Source organism: Nannobrachium achirus (genome assembly GCF_963921795.1).
Source record: "Nannobrachium achirus genome assembly, chromosome: 10".
NCBI lineage: Eukaryota > Metazoa > Chordata > Actinopteri > Myctophiformes > Myctophidae > Nannobrachium > Nannobrachium achirus.
In genome coordinates, this window is record NC_137819.1 from 30,345,219 (window position 1) to 30,368,561 (window position 23,343).

At 40.1% G+C, this 23,343-nt stretch overlaps 1 protein-coding gene across 4 annotated transcripts in view; it reads right to left on the reverse strand.

Moving 5' to 3' along the window:
- akap9 (A kinase (PRKA) anchor protein 9) overlaps window positions 1-23,343 on the reverse strand; it is a 102,043-nt gene that overhangs the window by 67,673 nt on the left and 11,027 nt on the right. For 3 of the 4 annotated variants that reach the window (XM_080734458.1, XM_080734457.1, XM_080734456.1), the window contains exons 2-14: window positions 20,863-21,120; window positions 16,112-16,156; window positions 14,868-14,927; window positions 12,306-12,455; window positions 11,716-11,871; window positions 11,368-11,565; window positions 8,290-11,172; window positions 6,588-6,674; window positions 4,785-4,932; window positions 4,095-4,165; window positions 3,597-3,726; window positions 3,100-3,197; window positions 1,624-1,735 (exon numbers count right to left, since the gene is read on the reverse strand). In XM_080734458.1, the coding sequence (XP_080590584.1) occupies window positions 1,624-1,735; window positions 3,100-3,197; window positions 3,597-3,726; window positions 4,095-4,165; window positions 4,785-4,932; window positions 6,588-6,674; window positions 8,290-11,172; window positions 11,368-11,565; window positions 11,716-11,871; window positions 12,306-12,455; window positions 14,868-14,927; window positions 16,112-16,156; window positions 20,863-21,120 (4,396 nt within the window). The remainder of the gene's footprint in view (window positions 1-1,623; window positions 1,736-3,099; window positions 3,198-3,596; window positions 3,727-4,094; window positions 4,166-4,784; window positions 4,933-6,587; window positions 6,675-8,289; window positions 11,173-11,367; window positions 11,566-11,715; window positions 11,872-12,305; window positions 12,456-14,867; window positions 14,928-16,111; window positions 16,157-20,862; window positions 21,121-23,343) is intronic. The other variant, XM_080734459.1, reaches the window with a different exon arrangement.

Below are 23,343 nucleotides of genomic sequence, written 5' to 3' on the forward strand. Positions count from 1 at the left end.
CTTTGGATGTGACTAAAAGATTTAAGTGCATATTGACTGTTTCAATTTGAGGCTGTGGCAAACACTTCCATCTACAAAAGCAATCCATGAGAGACGAGAAGGATTTGACTAGTGGCACTTGGGGGAAAACAGTTTCATATAGTACCAGCCGACCTTTCCTTGGGTCCATGTTTGTGTTGTTCATCAAAACAAACAGGGCTCGAAAGAAAAAAAAAGAAAAGAAATGCACAACACAGTAACACATAATAAAAGGAGGATCGACTTGTTGACCTCTGCCAGAAACGTAATCCTCAGTGTATCGTTCCAACTTTATTCTCTGGTTTTAACAGTTTCACACAAACTTCCAGCAGCGCACACCCAAACATCCTGTGAAATGTCTTGCGATGTGTGATCCCTTATCGCCGATCAATCGCGTAGTGAAAACCACAACGATAATTTGACATTTCAAGAAAGACACTCGTGTAGTGTGAAAGACTCCCTGACACGTCAAATATATTGCAGTGTGCGTAACAGATCATGATTTCAGATCAGATTTCTTAATAACCAAAACTCTTAAGAAATCCACAGGTAGCAGTGTCTGGACACTGAAGCTTACATGCAACCATGCAAAGACAAGATTGAATGAAGGGTGACCAAGTGTCCTGACAGTCCAGTCAATTATGCAATTTTCCTGAATCCGTAATCTGTCCTATTTATCCTGAAAATCTGAGTTTTCTTTTTGCCACCGAAAATATATTTTCAATTCTTAGATCATAATAATACAATGCACATCATGCAGCATCATGCTTCTAACATGGCTGTAGAACAGACAGACAGATAGACGGATGTGACTGGCACTGCACTGACATTAAAAACCCTGCAAGGCCCAGCGTTGCTTTTTGGCAACGTTTTTTAAATCATTTTTAAAAAAATGTTATAATTAGTTTTCTTGTTCTTTTTTCACATTAACATCATCATTAAATCCTATTGTTTAGTATTACAATGCCATTGGCCACGATATTTGCATATAAATACGCCCCACAGAGGCTGACATTCACACTTCCCAGAGAAGTTGAAATTCCAGCGTCTGGACGAACAACATCTCACTTTTTAACTGAAGCTATTCCTCACAAAAAGTAAAGTAAAATGCCTGTAATATTGTTTTTCGTGATCATTAGAATGTCTAGAACATGTACATGTGTTATTATTGTGAGAAATATCCCCAAAATGCAAATTGGAGCATGATTTATGATTTATGATTTATGGCAATAAAACCTTACAAAAACATTATTAATGTTTTAACATTACATTTTCCTGTGATTAGGACTCCTACAACACCATCTGATTTAAAAAAAAAAAATTTGGCCAGTAGAAATTAATTCGGGCCTTGCACGGTTAATACAATGTATAATTACTGGAGGCAGGCAACATGACCCTGTCTTGCATCACATAATCTTATCTGCTTACCATAATTTAACGTAAAGATCAGTTAATAATTTTCTGTTCATTTGTTTTTAGTTTTTTACATATTATCCATCTTTTGAACAAAAATAACTTTACATGAAGGCTTTACTGTATCTTGTTTATATTCTTGGTGAGAAGGGAATGAGAGTGGAACACCCCATAGTTTAAATCCAGATTTACCTGTGCGTGTGGAGGGGCTTGAACTGTCAATCTGCAGTTGGACAGTTGGGCTGGAGATCTCGCTCTCCCTGCTACTCCTCAGTTCATCATATGCTGTCTGCAATGCTGTCATCTAGGAGACCAATGGTATAAAAGGTGTTAGCTTTACAGCATTAAAGGGCCCATACCAGCACACAACACACTGCAAAAAGACACGTTATGGGCTTGTAGAGCAGGGGACGCAAACTGGCGGCCCGGGGGCCATTTGAGGCCCGCGAGATGATGATTTTTGCCTTCATATGAAAATGTAATGTTAGAGCGGCCAATGAGTTTTATATGAACCTCAAAACAGTACAGTACAGTGAACAGTACAGTACATGTTCTATAAGTTAATCAACTTGTTTACACCAGGGTCCTTGTTCATCTTGTTTTGTGTCAGACATTTGAGAAGATTTAATTCTTATTTTTATTTTTTTTTATTTCTTTGATGGGGAGATAGATACAGTAGTTGTTATACTGGTATGAAACTACAGTATAATAATGAAACAAATTAGTGCACATAGACTAATTTGTTTTATTAGTGCATGTGCACGTGCACACGCGGCGCTCGTGTGCATGTGCGCTGAGGCTGTGGCCCTGCCTCAGCAAGACTCTGCCTCCAGCGGCCCCAAGGTAAATTGAGTTTGAGACCCCTGTTGTAGAGGTAAGCAATTTACCCCGAGTGAGAGGACATTATGCTCTCATAATGTCCGCAGTGAGGGTGTTATCGGACGAGGCGCAGCCGAGTCCGATAACACCCTCACTCAGGACATTATGAGAGCATAATGTCCGACCCCGAGTGGTAAATAGCTTTTCTACCACTTTTTCCCGTATACATGAAAGAAAACACATAGTTGTAACTTGCAAGGATCTTAAGTTACAATCATTATTGCCTATAAAACTTCCGCGAGACAGCAGATAGTTCCACCAACAACATCTTCTACTCACCAACAGATGGCGCCAACTCCATACTAATCCATGCGTCTAGCTTACAGCTAAGCTAACGTCAGTTAAAAGCACCGTTCCGGCCGTAAATAGAGGCTGTTCGCTTCCAGAAAGGCATAGGTTCAGAGAAAAGGGGCTTTAAAGTTGGCGGATTGCATTGGATCCAAATAAATCGGCGACGATAGTACGCACGTTAGTAAACATAGGACCGCTGCGACCTTCATTTGTTGGTTGGGGGAAAGTGTTCCGACTACCTCCTGAAGTCCCCGGATGTACACTGAGGCGCATTGATCTCGGACACACAACTTTGCGGCAGTTGTCCTCTCATAACCTCCGGAATTTAGCCAATCAGAATCCAGTATTTGAACACGTGACTAGAAAAAGTGGTAGAATGTCTATTTTTGCATGACACTGTCATACGATGAAGTAGAAAATAAGGCATGAATTTATGAAAAACTTTAAAGAGTTATTAGGTTTCTCCCTTACAGTGATGCTATCTATGTAAAGGCTCACCTTGTTTCCATCAGCCCTTAGCAGCGCCTGGAGCTGTGACAGACGGCCATGTTCCTGCTCAATTCTCTCCTTCACCTGCTGGAGGTCCCTGTACAGTTCTAAAAAGGAACAAAGTCACAGTGGACTTGAAGGAGTGTGACATTCATGTTAAGCTATCTGTTTCTACAAGGAACCCCCAAGTAACGTATATAACTCAATCATATAGCATATAAGGATGCAACTATCAATTATGTCCGTAGCTAATTATTCTATTTATTACTTATTTTTTGATACATTTTGTATTTTTGGGCATTTTTGTCAATAACATCTACAAGCTCACAATTACTTGTGAGCAGGGTTAACTCTGAATTGGGTAAGACAGCCTTCAGTTTTGGCGCTATGTATTGCTACTTTTACTTAAGTAAAACATTATGTACTTTTTCCAGAATTTCCACCACTGGTTCTTATAAATATACTGTATATATATATACACATTTTATCCAGTATGCTGCAGTTACCTCTGGCTTCCAGTAAGGCAGCGGTGAAATTGGTGGGTATTTCCCCCTCCACTGGAGAGGCTGACCAGTCCTTCACTTCAACCTGATGGACAGATTCCAACAACTCTTTGCCAAAGTGCTTTCCAAGGGACTGGCGGAAGAGGAAAAAAAAGTTACACAAATACATTTTTCAACACACAGCCGGGGGGAGTGACGAATAAACAATAGGTAAATCGCTGGCAATAATTTCACATCCAAACTATTGATATGGTTAATGTCTCAGGCTTTCTTTCGCAGTGAAAACGTAGTTCCAACATCATGGTGTGTACATTTCATTCAATATTTTATGACAACCGAGTAGGACGAGTTAAATGTCATAATATCCTTGACTTAATTGGCCTCAATTTAGAGATGTGATCATTTGGTCAATGTAACATGCAGTACAATGTAGTTTTGTATGTCACTGTATGTCAATGAAATACAACACTGTACACGTCGTGACTTGGTGGTCAATATTACCAGAAGCAGCTGCTTGCATTCTTCCGACACAGCTTGCACCACGTTCTGGTATTTGGAGAATTTTGGCACGTCTAAGAAAAATAAAGTGGAACCAAAGTTATATACAGTACACAGAATGGTTAATTACTGAGCATAGATGATGCACAGGTTATAACATTAATTAATAGTTTGTGACAAAAACTATGTTGAACGTGCTAGCCAATTTAAAAAAATACAGTATATATTTTCAGAGCATAGCATCTAAGCCAGATCATTACTGTACAAATGGATGGATACAAAATACAGCTCATAAGTAATCAATGCCAGGCCCCACACACACACACACACACACACACACACACACACACACACACACACACACACACACACACACACACACACACACACACACACACACACACACACACACACACACACACACACACACACACACACACACACACACACACACACACACACACACACACACACACACACACACACACACACACACACACACACACACACACACACACACACACACACACACACACACACACACACACACACACGCGCGCGCAAACCCATCCTACCACACTACATAGCAGTCCTCTGTAAAACAGTAAAACCTGTATGGGTCCATTTGGTTACGTTTGCACACTCTCAAGAGTTAATATCATATGCTGTGTGTATTAAGTAGGTTTTCCTCACCCAGACCGCCGTGCTCTTTTGCGCGCTGCAGCTCCAGATCCAGGGTGTGTGTGTGGGCATCAGCCTGCTCCTGGAGCAGCTCTAGCTGGGCAGCGTGGATCTGAGACAAGCTGATCCGCTGGGCCTCCAGCTGGAGCCTGCACTCCCCCTGACACCAGGAAGGGCACAGTCAGCAGTCACTTAACATGGCTTTTCTTTAGATTTAGAGGTTTTCAGAAAGATTTGAGTTACAAATGTTCGCTTTAAAGATTTGCAAAAATGTTCAAGATTTTTCAAAAAATAGCAAATATACAAGCTCACAGCGTGGCACTGTATATCTGTTATTTCTTAATAGTTAAAGCATAAAAGAATGGTTAAAGTGGTTCAAATCTAGAGTGACACACGGATGCGTTCCAGGTCTCAATGGCTTCAATAATATCTTCAATAACAGAATAACAAATAGAAAAATAGAATCAAACAAATAATACAAAAAAAAAAAGTGTGAAGAAGGATGCTTTCCTGTATCAGTGCCAGCATAATTAGCATAATTACACTGACACTAACCTTGCTCATTCATACAATGTAATACAAACCACAACTGATGATAATATGAATTGAAAGTATAAACGCTTGAGAACAAAGTATTACACATTACACAGTTTCTGTAAATTGATGTAAATCAACTATACCAAATGGAATAGTAAGAGTGTGCGCTTTACTATCATTATTGGCACGATACAGGGCCGAGGTCCTGATGGCTTTACTGTCATGCCAATAATTACGGTAAAGCACACCCTCTCATATACCACTGATTAAATCCACTGGCCCACTCACAGAGAGATTAATGGTTAGGTAACATTATTCCACCAATTGTATTAATACTGAGACAGAGTGACAGTCTAATCCACCTGTGTTTTAGCATAACAAGGGCCTGCTATTATCAGCAGCTCGAGCAGGGATGACAAGCCAGGCCTCCCTCTCCATGTTACACCCCATTGTGAATATGAAATGGGGATTTTCATACGTTTGATGTCAGGTACATTTTAATTGCAAAATGCATTCTGATTATGCTGATCCAATTTCCCCTCAACCACACTTGGTCCAGCAACTCAAAGTCTACTAATTACAGTAACCAATTAGAGCTCAAAGTTTACGGCTCGAAGCATACAGATGTATAACATGCTGAAAACTGTTTTTTTTGCCGAATGGACCTTTTTACACAGCAGACATTCATTTTAAATGTGTCATAAATGCAGCTGAAGGTAATGAGTAATAACAGCTGTTTCGTTAAGAATTCAGGTGTGTGCAACATTTGCGGGGGCACAATATCCAAGTTTTCCACGGTTAGCATGATCATCCAGTGCCAGACAGTGAAAATCACCAATGCTTTTACAGTATGTCTAATTATAGGCTCAGAAATAGAATACAAAAATAGAACAATAAGTTAATAATAACCCCCAAGAAAGAATTACTCATTATTAACAATTTCATATCAAATAAAGGTAAGATACATTCTGACTATCTGGGGAGACACGTTTTATGATTATCAAGCAATAATGGTTAATCACAGGTGTTTTTGATTAACCCAATAACCCAAAACAGGTCAAAGATAAGTGGTTGTCCACCCCTAATTTATATGCTTCCGTTTCTTCAATCTATGCAACCTCCTACAGTGATGGTACTTGAAAGTACCTAACCCAAAGGTGGCCACTGACTGACCTTAGCTTAGCTCCAACCTGCCCTTAAACCACTGTATGATGTATCAAAGACTGAGAGCCCAAACTGAAAAGCACATGCCAGGATGTGAGCTTGAGTGACATTTACATGCTCAGTAGTCATCTGTGCTTCCTCGGCTTCCAGTGGCACTACAGGCTCCGAGCTCTGCTGCTCCCCTCCTTGATCTCCTGTCACCTAATAGGTAAGCAGGAGAGGAACACTGCTTCTTGTTGCAACTGTATCAAACATGATGCCAGGACTGGACTAATGTGGACACTTAAGACGCTGATGTGTAAAGACACGTGGCACAAGGAATGGAACGCCTTCTGAGGAGGAGACATGCTGTGGCTGGTCGTGTAACGAGTCTGAAATACATTTTCCGACCTCAGATCTATGAATTATGTCCCAATGGTCCAAGAAGCCAATCAGCCAATTTCATATGTACACTCCACGCCTTGTGAATTATATTTAAAAAATGCAATGTGTGATTATGTTGTAATGGCTTCTTTGGGTGTATGAGAGTATACTACTATATATCAGAATAACATCAGTAATTATAATTCTGGACAAAGTGTAAACTAAATGTATTAAGAAAGATGCTATATATTGTGCAAAACTGATTCAAGACCACAGGATCTCCTGTTTATTCAAATCTATGTGGTAAAGTTAGTTGACAATTAACTGTATGCCATAAAAGCAACTTTGAAATTATATAAAAATTGCATTTCTGGAAAAAAAAATCTCGCCCAGATTATCAGACCACAAAAATCTGATTATTACCCGGTCCCACACCCATGTCTAGCCTGTTTAACGGTCCACCCCAGGAGGTGTAAACAATGAGGGACACTGGTGTGAAATGGCAGACAAAGACAGTATTTCTTTTGGCATTGTCCTATTGAGGCACAATCCTTTAAGTTACAGGTGGTTGATACACAGGAGTGACTGGGGTAAAACCGCTCACCTCAAACCCTTTACTCCCTGCAGGATGGAAAGAAACTACAATGTACACATTTCTGCAAGATGGTGACATTTCATTCAACTATCAAAAGAATGAGAGATTCATCTTTTTCCTAGCCATTTAAAAGAAGAAATCATTTTACTTTTGACAGTGAATAAAATGTAATGAAAATAAATATACATAAATATTGCATAATGGTTTCTGATGGCAGGAATAAGCTGCATTTTGAATTGACTCTTGATGCTTTAGCAGTATGTGTGCAGACTGCATACGTATTATTCTCATCAGAATAAAGCTCCCACTCAATCCCCACTTCACCCGAAGAGAGAACCGTCGTGATATCTCATGAGCAATAAGCACACTGTCGGGCACTACGATGCTGAATGGTACCTATGAGAGCAAGCCTCCAAGCATTAAAGTGCACACTGCACAGGCAATTTGTAATCAAGAACATTACTCACTACAGATGAAAACATTTGAGTGTTACAATATCTCTGCTATATCTTGTGCATATGCTCCTCTGTTAAATACTCATTTAGGCTACAGTATGAATGCAGTCTACAAATGATCAGCATCTATAAATACAGACTGGATCACTGGAAGTGAGAAAATAATTATTCTACACATGTTGATTATGTTGATTATGACTGAAACATTTGTACTCAATTACAGCTGTATTACATTATCACATATGCAGTTTGAACATACTGCAGTTTGAACATCTTTTGAAAAAAACCTCTATTAAATGTGTCATTCAAACGTGTGATTCTATATTTCACACAAATGAAAAGCCAAGAAGAAAAACCAGTGAGGGCTGTTTCAGTGCTGCAGTAGGTGCCTGTGAGTACTTACTCTGTTGTTGATGTGGTCTCTGCCTCCGTCTCCCTGGTAGCCGTCAGTGGAGCCCTCCTTTCTGGCCCTCTGCTGTGAATGCGACGTAACCTGGCTCTTCATCTGAGCCTGCATCGCCGGCTCTGCAGCGCGTCTAGCCTTCTCCCCCTCCTCCAGTACTGGCTCCTCTTCCTCCTCCCCTTCCCTCTCTTCTCTGCTGTCTGATTGCGCAGTGCCAGATTTGTGCTCTGGCTTCGTTGTTCTCTGCCGTCTCCTGCGTTTGCTTGACCCTGAGGGCTTCTGAAGGGAGGATCGTCCTTCAACAGGTCCCTCCGCTGAATGCTGGGCTGCTGTTGTTGCTGGAGAGGAAGTCGTCTGCTTAAGCCTTTGCTCCTCCAGGGCATGCCTGATGGTGTCTCGCTCAACTTCAGCCGACGATAAAAGGGTACGAAGAGTCTCTATCTCCCTATGCAGAGGTTCAATCTGGAGGTGATGGTCTTTAATAGTGCAGGCTTGAGCTGTTGATTGTTTAGCCTTGCTTTGGGCATCTTGCCCTCGCATCTGCAAGCTCAAGGTCTCCTGCCGGCTTTCCAGTTCCCTCTCCATACTTTGTTTTTGAGTCATGGCCGTCTTGTTGTCTTGTTTGACTTTCATCAGTTCTCTTTCCACTTGTGTCAGTTTGCCCTCGGTGACAGTCAGCTGCTCTAATACTTCAGAGAGCTTCACAGTTAGGCTTTGTTTCTCACTCAAAACTATGTCAAGCTTCTCCATCAATTCAGTAGTATCTTTTTCTATCAGAAGTCTGCTGTCTGTATCCATAGACTTACTGCTCTCCTCCAACCCACGAATGTGAGACTGGAGGCTGGAGATTTTCGCCTCAAACTCAAGTGTCTCTTTGAGTATCTTCTCTTCTAACTGTCTCTTTACCTCAACAAGGCACGAATATTCCTCCTTAAGCTCCTGATAGTTCACCTCAAAGTTCTTTTCTGCAAAAGAGAAAGTAGTCCTTTGCTTTTCTATTTCCTCTTTCAACTCAACCACTTGTTTCTGCATTTGATTGTTCTCTGCGGTGAGAAATTCAATTTTCTTATTTTGCGAATCCAATTCTAATTTAATAGCATTGTTAGATTGCGTCATTGTCTCCTTTTCAGATTCCTGCTCCTTCCATTTGTTCTCCCAGTACTCATCTTTCTCTTTTTTATGGGTTTCTAGTAATTCTATCTTTCTCAGTAGTGTCTGGATTTCCTGCTCCATTTGAACCGTTTTATCTCCTCCCTTTCTCAGTTCTTCAATCTCAAACTGAAGTTCTTGGAGCTGCAGGACAAGCTCATTTGCTTTGGAACTGTGCAACGCTTGATTCAAGTCTTCTTTCAGTGCAAGTATTTGGTGTAACAGCTCATCTCGCTCAGAGAGAAAGTCTGCTTTCTCTCCTCCCAACAAACGCAGTTGTTCTTCATAACCAACACGTAGCTCTTCCAAGGCTCGCTCGTTTTTGATAGAGGCTTCATTGAGGAGGTTTTCTGCATTGAGGAAGCTCTCCCTCTGCAGGTCTTCCCTGAGAAGAGTGAGCTCCTCTTCGTGGCTAAAAAGAAGCTGTGTTCTCAGTTTCTCCAGCTCTGCTTCCTGTGACTGAGCCATGCGGTCAAGCACGGCATCTTTCTCCCTCTCAAGCATCTCCAACTTGATCTTGTAGTTGGTTGTCTCCGATTCATGTTTTGCCTCTGCCTCTTCTGCGTTTTCCTTAGCAGCAGCCAGCAGGCCTCTCAGATCATCAATAGTGTCCTGAAGTTGCTGCAGTTCACTCTGTTGGCTTCCCTGAGAGACAAGGCTCTGTTCCATTTTATCTTTCGCAGAGTGGAGGTCATGGAGAAGTTCGTCGACCCGGGCCTGCAGGTTGAGCTTCTCCTGAGCTACCTGGCTCAGCTCATGATTTGCATTCTTATGCATTGCTTGGGACTGCTTTAGCCTCTCTTCAAGTTCCTCAACCTTGGCATTGAGTTCATCCACCACATCAGTGCTAACTGAAGGACTCTCCGATTGCAGCTGGGTTTTCAGATGTTCAAGTTCAACCTGGTGTTGCTCAGTCATTTGCTCAACTACTGCTGCATGTCGCGAATTAAGCTCCTGCTTCATCTGGACAATTTGCTGGCCATACATCTCATCTAACTCTGACCTAAGAAGTTCAAGTTTCTGGGCAGATTCATTCTCCATCCTTTGGAGGTTGTCACTTTCAGATAGGCTTCCCTGGTGACATTGTTTCTGAAGGTCTTCTACTGTACCCATGAGCTGCATTATCTCATTAGATGAAAGCTTCTCCTTTTGTCTGGAGGTTGCGAGTTCGCCCCTGCAGCTTTCCAACTCTATTTGCCCTTTCTCCAATTCCACCTTACAACTCTCCAATTCACTTTTGTAGCCTTCTAACTTAACACTGGTGCTTTCAAACTCATCTCGGTGTCTTTCAAGCTCAAGCTCCTTTGAAGACATTTGCTGGGTGAGGTCATTTAAGCTTCTCTGCGACGACTCCAACTCTTCTTTAAGCTGGCTCAGAGAGCTTTCATGTTCTGAAATTACTCGCTCCTGCTCCGCGATGAGTTGATCTTTCTTTTCCAAATGTTGTGCAACAGATTCTTGTGAACTCCTCCCCACCTGGGAAAGTTCCTCCCTGAGAAGGTTCAGTGACCTCTCGTGATCTGTAATTATTGCATTTTGCTCCGAAATCAGCAGCTCTTTCTCATTCAGTGTTTGTGTAAATGATGCTTCGCTGACTCTGCCAGCCAGTGCAAGCTCTGTTCTCAATTCTTTTAAGGACTGCTCGTACTCCAACATCACACTTTTTTGTTCGGCAATCAGCAGGTCTTTTTCATTCGATTTTTGTGCAAATGATTCTTCTGATCTTCTCCCCGCCTAAAAAGAAAAACACATAAATCAGACTTAATCACTTATAATAAAAAGCACCAATAAAATAAAAATCAAACACAGTTTGAAGTGAGCAGTGGATTCCCGTCACTTTGCTGGTGGCATTAGAATACATGTTCATGGGAGCATTATCCAGTATACAAAGTCTATCAAACACAAACATACTGTAGGTGGCCAACTCACCAACTCCCTCTCATTGACTGTGTGCGTAAGCTGACTGATCTGCAGCAGCTGATCGTCATTCCTCTCCTGATGAACTCTGACCTGGGCACTCATTTCCTCTAGCTGCTGTTGGTACTGGACAATCTGCTGCCGGGCCTGGAGGAGATCAGCTGCCGTGCTGCTGTGGCTAGTGTTCCTCAGCGTCTCACCTGCCTGCAGCTTTTATTGTCAGATCAGATCAAAAGACAGTCACAATCCAGTATGACGACAATTCAAAACATGTCCAGTCTATAATGTGAGAGTTTGCACACTCAACAACTAATTGAATTGGTATAAAGGACGGAATATACTGCGGAACCAAGTTCCCACCTGCTGGAACTGAATGTGAAGTTTCTGGCTTTGTTCCGTCAACTCTAGGAATTCTCTCATAATGTCGTCCTTCTCCTGGCGAGCTTGCTGTAGATTGGCAGTAAGCTGGGTAATGATACCATCTCGCTGCTTCAGGGCAGCCTCAAAGTCCTGCAGCTGTAAGAGCAGAATACAGTCAAACAATACTATCCAATGTATAGACAAATGCTATTGCTACTGTGCGATGGAACAGAAAGGAGATAATAATTAAAGGTCTTATGGCATCAATTTTATTATTTTTTATTTTGAGGTTTCCAGACCTCAATTAGGGCATTCAATGAGTTAAAACAACTGGAAAATGTCCAAAAAGGGTACTACTGTACAAATGAAAAATGCATAAATAGCCATTTTTAGACAACTCATAATGTACTGTTTGTGGTACAAAAACACATGAATGAGAACGATGGAATGTGAACCATTTCCACACATCTATTCCATCTGCTCTCATTAGCAGTGTTATAGACGCAGAGAATTACTCATCAGAAAGCCCACCGTATGTTTAAGGCACCAAGTAGAGAAAGGAATAGCAGATTTGGACATAAAACAGTCACCTGTTGCACTCCTTCGTTGCCAAAGACAGCCCTGATTGCCTCCAGCTCTTGACTGAGCTCCTCCACAGCCTGTGTTTTAGCAGCCAGAGCATCAGCCATATCCTGCAGTCTGCCTCCCTTTGCCACCTGCTGCAGTGACTCCACCTCCTCCTGGGTAGGTGGAAAAAGCAAGCATTATGACAAATCACAAAAGTGGGCTTCAAGCACTTGATCCGTACTTGGACAAGATCCAGGAAAGAATGACACAGCAACAAGCTGATGGAGGATTAGTAAGAAGGAGCAAATAGTATAACAATTGGTTTTGACATTCATTCTAAAGCATCTCGGTATCTTTATAAACCTTTTAACAAGCGGGTTGCAATGCATGCTTTCCAGACTAAGCCACAGCGACCAGGCATTATTAAGCGTATGTATGAGTCTATTTTTTGTTTACTTAAAAAGAAAAATCTAGATTTATTCATTCCATTTATTTCAATTGGAAGAGATACTGAAATGCGAACGATATACAGTATCTCTAAATAAAATTGATCAAAGCAGTTGAAGCAGTTAATTTCATGACTTTATTTTTTATGAAAACACCTGTATACCTCCCACAGTTTTTTCCCACAAATTACGCCTGCATTATAAACATTTGAGTATGTGATATACACTAAAAGAATTGTAAAAAAAAAAATAAAGAAAAAAAAAAGGCTAAGGCACGAGGATAAGGATAAGGAACTCTGTAAGTCTCTACCCGCGACCCGATTCCGGATAAGCGATTGAAGATGGATGGATGAACTGATGAGCTAACTACACGAGTGGAGGATGCCAGGATGAACGTTTCAGTAATAGAATTTGGCTATTGTGTTTGCCAAGAACCAGGCCAAGACAGACCCTGCTGCCAACAACTGAATCCTTTGTGGTAGGCAAGTTCTTTTTTTTTTTTTACTCTACACCACCCATAATTTGACAAAAAGTGTTGTTTTTGTAACAAATTCACATTTTAAATATTGAGCCCTTGATTATCAGCAACTTGAGTGAGCTTCATCTCTTTTTGACACTATGATTATTTGCATCTTAACACATTAGAACAAGGTCTTTCTTTCCTGTAACACCGTTACCTAACCAAATAGAACAGTTCATTGTTCCTCCAGCCTCTTCACTCATGTCCTCTCCTTTTCTCAGACTGTACTCCTTCAGCCCTTTTTGCTAATTTACACCTCTGAAAGGTCACAGCGCCCTGCACAGTCACAAGGCTCTTCTACACCACTTGTTAAAGAATCTAATCATGTGGTTCTTGGGATCCACACGGGAACAGCACGCCTCCGTTGTTGATCTGGGACTTCATGTTTCAGCCCCACTCAAACCCCATTTACTTTCAATCATGAAAATTACATTTTCAAAAAGTATAAAATACAGGTGGAAAATATACTGCCAGTGTGCACAAGAAATACGGACAAACAGGCACAAAGACAGACACACAGACAGACCGACCTTAATAAAGACAGCTAGTCTGTCAAAAAGGCAATTTTGTTGTCATTTCCATAGTCTTATAGTTTTTTCACATTATACTCACTTGGGTGTAGGCCTGTCACAAATTCACAATTATTACATAATCGCAATTATTTTGTCATAATCGTCATAATCGTTTCCATGTTGAAAAATGTTCATATGTAATTTCAAACATTTTCAAAAATAGTGGAAATCGTAGATCTTCAAGCTCACAACGCCTCGCGATGCGACGTGTTGTGAGCTTGTTATGTAGTTCGCCTATTTCCACTACCAATGTTCTTTTTTAAGTATAAAGTCAGTAATTTCTGTGTAGGTTATCTGTCATATCTGCCATGTGGAACCTCAAAGCCAACAAGCCAAACAGAAATGTAATTGTCAACGACAAAAAACACAATTAAATCATTAATCGCAATTATTTGAGTGACAATTAATCATCATGTAAAATGTCATAATCGTGACAGCCCTACTTGGGGGTGAAATTATTAATTGAATAATTGATAACTGATGGAACATTTTATCAAATTACATTTTAGGAGTAATATTCACTCTGCAGCAATGTTAGCATTTTGCATAGGAAAAAAATGGCCGTCGTGTGAATATGGTCTATAGTTTAGTGATGTATCTTGTAGAAATGTCTAGTGCTATTTACATGTCATTGAAATGTGAATGCTTGTCCTTGTTCCTCAACATGAAATCAAACGCTGAATTTGTTTTGGACTGCTTAGTAAACATAATTAAGACATTTTAAGATTTGTATCAACAATTGTCATCATTTGTACTATTTTATTTTATTTAGCCGTCATGGTCTAATGTAATCAAACAGATCATTCAAAAAGACTGAAAAGATTATCATTAGATTAATCAATTATGAAAATATTTTTTTAACTGCAGCTCTATAGCCAGTATGCAAGCAGACAGTGAAATCCCAAGAAGCAGTAAAGAATAAAAGGGATTTGATTAGTGGGGTTAATAGGTGACTGTCTAGTGACAACCAGAAATGAAAAAAAGACAAAAGCAGAATCGAGTGTAGCATTGATTGGTTTTGCGGTTAGCTTCATTAATGTACTGTACCCAGACAAAATCCTTGGAAGACTTCATTTGGCTCTCAGACATCTCATGGCAACCATTTACCTGTTAAGTCACAATAATGTCAGTGAAAGGCTAAGATTCACATATCTATGTTGGAAATTCTTTACTTTATAATTCAATGTTTGCAGCTATGATCTTCAATAATATGATGCTGATTTTGTTGGAATCAGCACATGTGCTATACTTATTAAAACCACATTTTATTTCCTTTTGAACTTATTTAGAATTATAATAGCAGCCAAAAGGGTCATGTCATCGCAGTTAAAACATTTGTGTCAGAATTGATTTAGTCAGAAACATTGTGTATTGTGTTAAGTTCAACAACCTTAAACATGAAATTATAGTCATATCAATATATTTAGAATTTAAGAGGAAATACTGTTACACTTAATTCTGGGTTCTGACTGTAGAGATGGATATAGAAAAGTAGTTAAAACTTTGTGTCAAATAATAACAGTTATACATCAATTGGAAGTAATAGCATAACATGTTGACAAGCATCATCATAATTCATAATATATCGTTCCTGGAAACCTCCAATCTGTTCATTTAATTACATTTTTTTAAATTCAGAAATAGCAAAAAGAGCTTGTCGAAAATATGTCGCGAATTAGTTCTTTGTATCGATATCAGTTTGTCTGATAAATTGGCCATTTACGACGATATTGGTATTGGCAAATATGCAACAAGTTTTAACCTTTTAAGATTTTTTAAAAATAGCAGATCTACAAGCTAACAGAGCATCATAACATGACACGCAATGATTTTTTATTTTATTACAGGGTGTTAGTGGTTGAGGTTTGGTTTATGTGTATTTTATTTTTTACTTTACTTGCTTGTTCACTGTATAATTAACCCTTTTTTTGTATATTGAAGTTTAATATATATACTTAACTTAATTTAAATGTTTTATCAAATAGAAACACAGAGAACCAAAAGTGAAATCAACTGATATCACCAATTACTCCGGAAGTAAAGGTGTGCGCTCGGGCGGTCCGTGGCATGACAACTGGTGCGTCTCAACGCGAAGGAGCTCCGGAGAAGCCTCCACGCGTGGGCCCTACGCGCAATTACAGTCCTCCATTAGAGAGTGGAGGACTGATACATTAAATGAAGTAAATGAATGTAGTAGTATTTGAAACCTGGATACTCTTGACCACCCACAGCACATGATCAGGCATCACATTAGTGTGATTCATACTGTAACTTCAGAAAGCTTGTCTTACCTCAGAGGAATAATCTTCAGCTGTGGTGGACACCTCACTCTCCGGCTGCAACAGAAGAGAGTGAAAGAATATCATTGGCATTGCACAGGGAAACGTGACTCATACCCAAACAAGTGTTCAACCAAGTGGATTGATTAAAAAACTAGAAAAAGTGCTCTTCCGAGCACAGGTCTCCGCCAGGTCAGTTATTGTGGCCTCCTCCTGGTGGTGGCATAATAGGCTAACGTGAAAAGAGTGCCATGTCTTCTCTTCTTCACCTTTCACAGCAATCGGACGCTGCATTCATGATTTGAGGGATTTTGTTTCATAAATTGTTTTGCAAAAGTCAATCTGCTGGTGGGGCTATAACAGGCCAATGTGAAAAGGCTGGCATTTGTTTCTCGACCTAGTGGGAATTAATGTGCGTGCTAATTTCACAGAAATTGTATTCTGCGTTCATGATTTGAGGCATTTTGTTCAAAACTACTTGAGATATCTTTTATGCAATCAGAACGTTTGGCCTAAGGTTGGTGCTAGATGAAAGGATGGCATCACCAAAATCAGCAGTCCACAGTATATTAGAAATGTACTAGACTTACATTGTGTACACATTTTACTTATAATCCTTTACTTTAGTTTTATGTATTATACCCAATTTTATTATATCTTGTATATATTGTCAGTAGTCTGCAGAGCATGTCACACCAACATTTCACTGCATATACTTGTAAGAGTCAGTGACAAATAAACCTCCTTGAATTCTTGTATCTTGAGGGTTCAACCCCTGGTGCAAAGCGAGTGGTTTTCGAGACCTAATTGGTGTTGGATGGATGGACGGACGGATACAAAAATTGCTTCCCTAAAAACCCCACCACTAGCAGGGCAAAATCACGATAATAAAGCAAGAAAATACAAATATTTGTACGATTTTGACTTATTTTGTTGATTGGTTATTAAGGGCCACCCCCATCCCACAACTGAATTTGCTGTAGCTTTCATGTTTGTCATCTTGTTCAGTAGTTATAACATCATGAAACAGTGTCTGGTCTTGTTGGCCTACATTAAACAGACACTGCTGCATTGAATATCAAATGTGAGACTAACCTATTTTTCCTCAACGGTTGTTTTTTTCCTACTTCTTGAGTAATGACAGTCTTTATTACAGGCCTTTGAAAGGCTAATTTCTGGATCAAATCTTTTTGAAAAGCCACCGGGCCAGGTAGGGAAAGAACTGTCAGATTTTCCTTCTGGAGACTGTTATCATTTGTGAGCCTTGAGGTTATTCTATCTTACTAAGTCTAATAACGTAGCCCAATATCCAAATATTAACCTAATATTTGAACAAGTATTTTTTTAAGTGGTTTCTCTACTTTTTTATATATTTTCTTTGACAACATTTTAGTAGAATTCTTATATAGTCAACTCATTTACCTGTCTGGACATTTGCAGAGTTTTGCGTTTGATATGCAATTCCTGCTTTATGAAACGCATTATGTTCCTGTCTGTGTTCGACTTGAGACGGAGAGAGAGGCAGGGAGAAATGTATAATGAGCCATAACACACACAATAACTGTTATATCACAGTCAAAGCACAGTCTGAAAAAGAGTCTTGGAAATAACATAACAGGACTTCCAAGGGGAAAACTTTGAAGCAGTGGTGTTTCCACAGCAACGTCTTGCTGCTCAGGGGCATCAGTGGACAGAACATAAAGAACAAGAAAACCGATTCAAGCCTCTGGCCAAATTTAAATGGTTTAAGAACAGATACTATTGTGAATGTAGTGTCAAGAAAGTAAATATCTCAATTCTCACGTGGTGAAATAAGTTATTGACTCACACTGACCTAGCCTCTTAAATATCTAGAATAAAGTTACACTGATGGCCAAGAAGGATGCAAGAGTTGTTCAAAGTATTAGTCATAGTTTATTTTGCTCCCTTATTACCGACTCCCTACTGCCTTATGCTCCCGAGTCCCTTATTGTCTTTTTAAGTGGGACTGTGGTCCTGTATTATGTTCTAATCAATTGCTTATCAGTTGCAGATGGGGACCTGTGTGGGGCCCCTGTGTGTACATGCACATGTGCATGCAGTGTGCTCTATGCAGTGCTGACCAGTATGTGCATGTGTGTGTGTTTTTATTTGAAATGTGTGTGAGTGGTGCACTGTGCCTCCTGTTTGTGTTAATGAGTGTAATTAGAAGGATCACCGCTAACCTGAGGAAAATAAATAGAAAACATGGGGGGAGATGGATTGATTATACCCATAAGAGGACTAGGAATTTGTCCTCTTGTGATTAAGATGCTGCTGTGAATACATTTGGAGCATTTTAAAAGTGAGTTGCGAGCCCCCTTCTTGTTTTTCAGATGAATACCATTGATCATTAATCTTTTGTCACCATGCTAGACCTGTAATATGCATGCATGCGCATGTCTAAGCACATTCATTTTGTGAATGCATTTGCAAGGAGAATAGATCACGAGTGAGTGGCATGGGAAAATGAATGCACCAATTAAAAGGACTGGACATTTCAAAGACTGAATATGCTGTTTAATGTTATTGTTACTCCCACTTTCTTATTTTGAGTAATTATGTTCGGTGTACAATCTCCTATTAACATAGATTTGCATTTGTTTTTTCTTTTCTATTATAAGGCGATATCTAGCAAAATGTGTGATGTCTATTTCTATGTCACCACTGCAGGCAAAGTGGTCTGCCGATGGGGGCGAGTGGTCCGCTCAAAAAGTTAAGTTGTTTTGGGGTAAGCGTTCAGGTTACAAACACAAAGTCACTTATAGAAGCGGCAGCCGGCGGGGTTGTTTTTCCTTGAGGGCCTTGTAGTCTCACAGACTTATGGGAGGAAATAAATGATAGTAGCAGTCATACAGTTCAGCAACCAGCTATGTAGCAAGGCTACTCTTATAAGATGTCCTAAACCTATTTTGAATTAGAGAGTGAGCATGGGTCCCAGACAAAATGAACCACATATGAAAACATCCCTTTATTCAATCAGCTTTCAGGTCTGTTGTTGGGTGCGACAGGGCCACAAGTATCAGTCACGCAGACCATGGTACAGTAGCTCTCCTTGTTTAGAGGCAACGGCCTGTTTCCATGGTAACTGGTACCCCAAGTGATTTTGGGGTAAAGACACAGGCTTTGCTGTGGTATTGAAAGGAAACTACTGAATGGGATTGAACATAAAGTATTTAGCTTCAGTACTGCACATTATAACAACCCTCTAGTAACGGAAGTAATGTAAATGCTTTTGGATATATTTTAATTACAAAAGTGGAAAGTCTTATAAGTGATACGAATTGGAATAGTTAAGTACTGGAATTGTAGGCGATTAGACCTACTGACAGAATTCTACGGGACGAGGAAGTATAGGATGATGTGAAGATAACTCGATTCTCTGCATTGAAAAGTGATGCACACTGCACAGCAGAGCCCGACTTGTGCAAAATCTTGAAATCAATTTAAAAAATGTAGAAGTTTTGTTTATTTGCTCATGTGAGCTTGTAGATCAGCCACTTATTAAACATTCTTGTCGTACATAGTATATTATGTTGTGTCGGAGAATGCACCTTCGATGACCTTTTTATGTATTTTCTTGAAAATATTCAACAGAAGGAACTTGTCCTTTAACCTAAATTTCAGCCATGACCAGCTCAACCTGCACTTGCACCTACCAATGCATAATCTTCTACCATATTCACTCATTCTGAGAAGAGACTTAGTGTGGATCTCTGCTGATATTAATTAAAATATGAATTGTCACAATAGTCTGTTTCAAGTCTGGAATAAGTTTACTAATAGACTTAGTATTTGGTCAATTGTATTACTAATGTCAGCCAACAGCACTAAGTTAGCTATAAAGTTATCAAATCAATATAATTACTGTAGCCAACACAACATTTAACAGCCTACAGTATCCACACTGGTCACAGCCCATTGCTGTGTAACTATGGTCATTCAGGGCTAAAAATAAATATATTTCTCTTCTAATCTGCACAAATCACATACTGTGGGTGAATTCTTTTAGATTCCAAAAGGTGAAGTCTGCATGCCTAGTACTTAGTTATGTGCCACAACAATACTACTGTGTTCAGTATCAGGCGTGCCTTAAAGGACAACTCCGCCCTAAATCACTTCTAGGCTAATTTTCCTACTTATATTGATCCAAAAAGACTGTCCATGGAGTCTATTAGGCACAAATGCCCCTGTTGTCCAGTTTCCCCAGCAGAACCTAGCAGCTCTCATAGCATAGAGTGGAGCCTATAAGCCTATCGCTTTTACACTATTTATTGTGTGGTCAAAAGGGGCACACGGAGGTACTGCAGGGGGTACTCAGAAATTGCCCCCCAAAAAGTATAAATCATGCTGATATTGTTCATAGTTACTTAAATAATTGACTACAATTGAATTAGGAGGATGAAAAACATGTACCGTTATGTTTAATGATGACAAATGGATGGAAACTTTATGAGCCTGAATTGCTAAGACAAATTACATGGTACCAGGGATGTGTTTTAAAGTTGTTTAAATGTATTGAAGTTATTGACATGAAAACCGTTTGAAACTCTTTCACTATGTTTCTTATTTGTGATTTTATATTCTTGAACTAGCATCATATACCACTATTTATTTACATTTTAATTACAGTTTTATAAGCAAAATGATGTTGCCGGGTAAAGGGGGTACTTGGATTCAGAAATCAGGGAAAGGGGCACTCAAGCAAAAAAAGATTGAGAAACACTGCACTATGCAACTATTACCTCTATGGTGTAGGTTTGGTCATGCTTGACCGTCTCGCCGCCCCACAGGGTTCTGGAGAAGGTAAACTCTGTGGTGGGTGGATCCTCTACTCCATGTATTCCTCCCCCAGATATTTTCTCCCCTGCAGGCTGGTCTTGCTCCACCTTCACCCCGCCGGGTGAATCTCCCTCCGACTCCTCCCCTGGTGGCTTCCTTTTCTTCTTCTTCTGTTTCTTCTGGCTGTCTGCGTGGGCTTTCCTCTGCCGGTACTCAGCCAACTACAGCACAAGAGGGATGATGAGAGACAGGCGTGTTAAAAGACAAACAGAACAGTATCTATGTCACAGATCAGCATTGGCTCTTGAGATGCATTAGCAATGGCTTTGTTTAAAACAACCATGTTCAACAGACATATTGCCACATAAATTGTCTCATTAATACAAGTAGTTTCAATACTGAGAAACTAGGTTGGATGATTTAGGGGCTGCAGTGGCTCAGGTGGTACAGCAGCCATCCCCGGCTTACCCTGGCCTGGGTTAGTGTCCTTGAGCAAGACACTCCAGATGAGCAGGTGGTTACCTAATGATTGGTGTGGATGTGTGAGAATGAGCGAATAAGATGTACATTGTAAAGCGCTTTGGATCAAATGAATTTACCCTTTACCAAAAGCCATTCCTACGCATAGTGGAATGGATAGTCATGAAATATGTCCTCACTGTCTAGCCACGACTTTCCAACGCCCCATAGTGCATTGTGCAGACGCTGTACCGAGCTTCCGGCACCGCAGCCGAGTGTGATTTACAAGCTCACAATGGTTGCATCTGCGACGCGACGTGAGCTTGTATGTCTGCTGTTAAACCGGAAGTGTGGTCCAAACAGGTCCAAATAATCTCCAGTAAACTCCCGCGGAAACAGGTGGATAGAGTTTGGTAAAACTACAGTAAAAAAGCACTGTGCATCCAGTCTTCACAAGCCGTTATACATGCGTTGAGTGAATTGTCAATCGGGTTTGCCACGTAAGGGCAATTCAAATGGTATCAAGTTAACTTTTATGTAATGCAGTGTTTCAGCCTAATGATCGCAGGCATTGACACTAAGGCTTGCCCACCTGCCCCCGGCAGGTAAATAAAACGTCAGGGCAGGTGAAGTTGGCTTTCAGGTTGCCCGACAGGGCAAGTGCTCATTTGAGAGGGGACACAAATGTCTATAAACACAACACGAGATATCTGTCTAAACACCTGAACGTGGCCAGTGCACTGTGTCTTCTGGTCTGTGGAATGTAAAATAAGAGCACTATTTACCTATAATGTGCTGTTTTTACTGTTGCTACATTTAAAAATATAAAATAACAAGTGTTATGGGTTAGGGTTAGTGCTAACCCTAACCCTAACCCAAACCATAGACATATTCAATCATAGCTAAAGTATTTGGTTTTGGAGGTATTGAGGTATGACATTTTATCGTACCTATCATTTTTTAATGGACGATTTACTTTTCGGGCAAGTGGGCATTACCTTCGGGCAAGTAGAACATGACCTGTACTTGCCCGATGGGCAAGTGCCTCTGAGACCTTAGTGTCAACCCCTGGAGCGTAATGTGATTATTACACATGTGTACATTGCAACGTCGATGACCTACAGTGCAGTTTGGAGTACATTTATACATATTTTATCCAGAACAGGTATAGAGGCTAAATGCTTGGGCTATAATCAATTATTATATCGATATGAGACTAGAAATCCTCAGGGATTTGGATATCGACATGTGTTTGTCTTTTTCTGGTTGGTTTTAATAGCTCATAAAATAGCCAGTCTACAAGCACACATCACAACACACTGTGAGCTTGTAGATCTGCTATTTTCACAGTTTCTTTCAGTTTCTGAAAAATATAAATAAAATCGTCACGATACAAAATGATTGACGATACAGGTACTTGGTCAAAAATATTGTGATATTTGATTTTGTCCATGTCATCCAGCCCTACTAAATGCCCCAAATATTTAACAAGTACCTCTGATGCGAACTAAAGGCCCAATATGGCCTTTTTTCTCTGTCTCCGTCAACACATTAGCTAACCAAAGTACATCAACCCATTAATATTTGACATCATCGTCCATCAAGGATTTGAATAAAATATTAATCTTAGAGTTAAAGCATGTTCACAAGAGTGTGAGCTGGTGAGATAGAAAATCTAGAGGGAGATTTATAGACGATAATGACTAGACTAGACTATACTTTTAACTGTGACTGAACTGGTTCAAACTGTCCGAACTTGACAATATTTTCCAGTAATGTTTAACGGAGTCCTGGAGATGACTATTCCAGAGGAAGCTAATATTACCATCGGCTGCAGGGGATACTGGACTGTCTGTCCTATTTGGCAACGGGAGCAGAGCATTGGCTGGTCAAATGAAAGACTGCAGACTATGTAGGTGTATCACCATCTGCTGTCTCAAAGATAAAAACAGACAGGCAATATTTGCAAACAAACAGTTCACAGA